The 1960-nt window shown below is 53.0% G+C and overlaps 1 protein-coding gene across 1 annotated transcript; it reads left to right on the plus strand.

Annotated features, from left to right (window-relative positions):
* The first annotated feature begins 213 nt into the window (after positions 1–213).
* Positions 214–1608, plus strand: LOC149133729 (uncharacterized). Its single transcript, XM_089358273.1, has one exon. It carries the CDS (start codon positions 310–312, stop codon positions 1579–1581), a length of 1272 nt encoding a protein of 423 aa, XP_089214399.1. The 5' UTR covers positions 214–309; the 3' UTR covers positions 1582–1608.
* The last annotated feature ends 352 nt before the right edge of the window (positions 1609–1960 follow it).

Raw genomic sequence — 1960 nt, forward strand, 5'->3', positions numbered from 1 at the left:
CCAGCAACGGAGGTCATAGGCCACCTGAAGAATTTCGGACTGGTCGCCATGCCACCAGAGGCCATGGAGGGAGGCGCTGCACTGGGCCTCAAGCTACGGAGAGACAAGGCCAGCGCGTTGGTGTTTTGGCAAAGGAACGAAATCCCCGAACTGGGCACCAGTGTGAGTAGGTGGGAACTATTCTCGGTGTGTGGGAAGCTGGTGGGACACTACCTGGTTGCAAGATGGCTCCGGACAGCATATAGCTTCATCAAGAGACGAACCGAAGGAGCAAAGTGGAATGATAGAGTGGGGGAGAAGACAACCGACATGATGCAGGAAGTCTTGGTCAGAGTGAGAGCAGAGGATCCAGTGAGGGGCAGTTGGTATGTTCCCAAATTAAAGAGCAGGATCGTTTGGTGTGACACCAGTAACATCGCAATAGGGATTGTCTTAGAAATGGGAGGCACCGTGGTGGAAGATGCAGCCTGGCTCAGGAAGATGGATGACTGCAACCATATCAATGTGGCAGAGTTGGATGCCGTGCTGAAGGGGGTGAACCTGGCGTTGAAGTGGGGGCTGCACACCATAGAAATTAGGACCGATTTGGCCACTGTGCTTGGTTGGGTGACGGCAGTCACCACCAATGAGCGGAGGGTGCAAACCAAGGGGGCCGCGGAGATGTTGGTAAAGCGTCGATTGGGAATATTGCGTGCGCTAACCACTGAGTTCAATCTGAAGCTGAGCATGATTTTTGTGCCTTCCGAAAAGAACAGGGCAGATGTCCTAACCAGGGTAAAGCGAGCCTGGTTGCAGGTGCTAGAGGATGCGGAGCAGGCTGTGGCTGCAGTATGCTGTCTGAGTGACTCAGAGTTGAGGAGACTGCATACTATGCATCACATGGGAGTGGACAGGACATTGTTCCTAGCCAGGAAAGTCGACTCCGAGGTAACGAGATGGAGCGTGCAGAGAGTGGTTAGCAGCTGTGACAGGTGCCAGTCTATTGACCCTGCTCCGGGCGTACATGAGGCGGGAAGTATTCCAGTGGTCCACAACTGGAAACGACTGGCAGTGGACATAACACACTACCGGCAGGGGACGTACCTCTCAATAGTTGACTGCGGACTGGGGCGGATGGCCATATGGAGGGAGATGAAGACGGGGACTGTAGAGGAAATCGTGAGAGTATTAAATGAGATATTCCTAGAACGAGGCCCCGTGGATGAGCTGCTGTCGGATAATGGCACTGCATTTCACTCGGAGGTGCTGAAAGAAATGCTTGATGGGTGGCAGATCAGCCGCTTCTTCAGGGCAGCATACTGGCCAAGTGGAAATGGAGTGGTGGAAAGGCATCATCGTACCATCAAGACCATGGCAGAGAGGGGCCACATTTCGCCAATCGAGGCTGTATTTTGGTACAATATGTCGCCCAGGTCAGGACAGGCTGAGGAGTCGGTGCCACACAGGGCAATATTCAGGTACAAGTGGAGGCATCCGTGTATTGCATCAATGCGACTCGGGGGAGAGGAAAAGCACACCTTTGTGCAGGTCGGAGAAGAAGCTTGGGTAAAACCGCCAAATGCACGGTGTACATCACAATGAGGAAAGGGAACAATAACCTCCATCAATTCGAAGAACAACGTCTCTGTCGATGGTATGCCATGCCATGTTTTGAATGTGTGGAAGATTGTCAATGCCTCAGAGGGTGGAACCAGCAGCAGTGGGCAAGATGATGAAGACAGCAGCAGTAGGCAAGATGATGAAGCCAGCAGCAGTGCGCCAAGAACTCAGGCCAGTCCCAGAGTCGCACAGCGACCACAGAGGGAGTGGCACCCTACTCCCTGGTTGGCTGATTATGAAACCAATTAAGGTAGTTCGGGAGCGAGGAGTGAGTGGGAAAGCCGGTTGAGTGATCTGTAGTTATGGTGTTACATGTGGTGTTATGGGCTGTGATGAGCTATGTGTTGTTGGTGGAGAGGGA

The sequence above is a fragment of the Octopus bimaculoides genome, chromosome 10 (assembly GCF_046866305.1).
Source record: "Octopus bimaculoides isolate indiv1 chromosome 10, ASM4686630v1, whole genome shotgun sequence".
Lineage (NCBI taxonomy): Eukaryota > Metazoa > Mollusca > Cephalopoda > Octopoda > Octopodidae > Octopus > Octopus bimaculoides.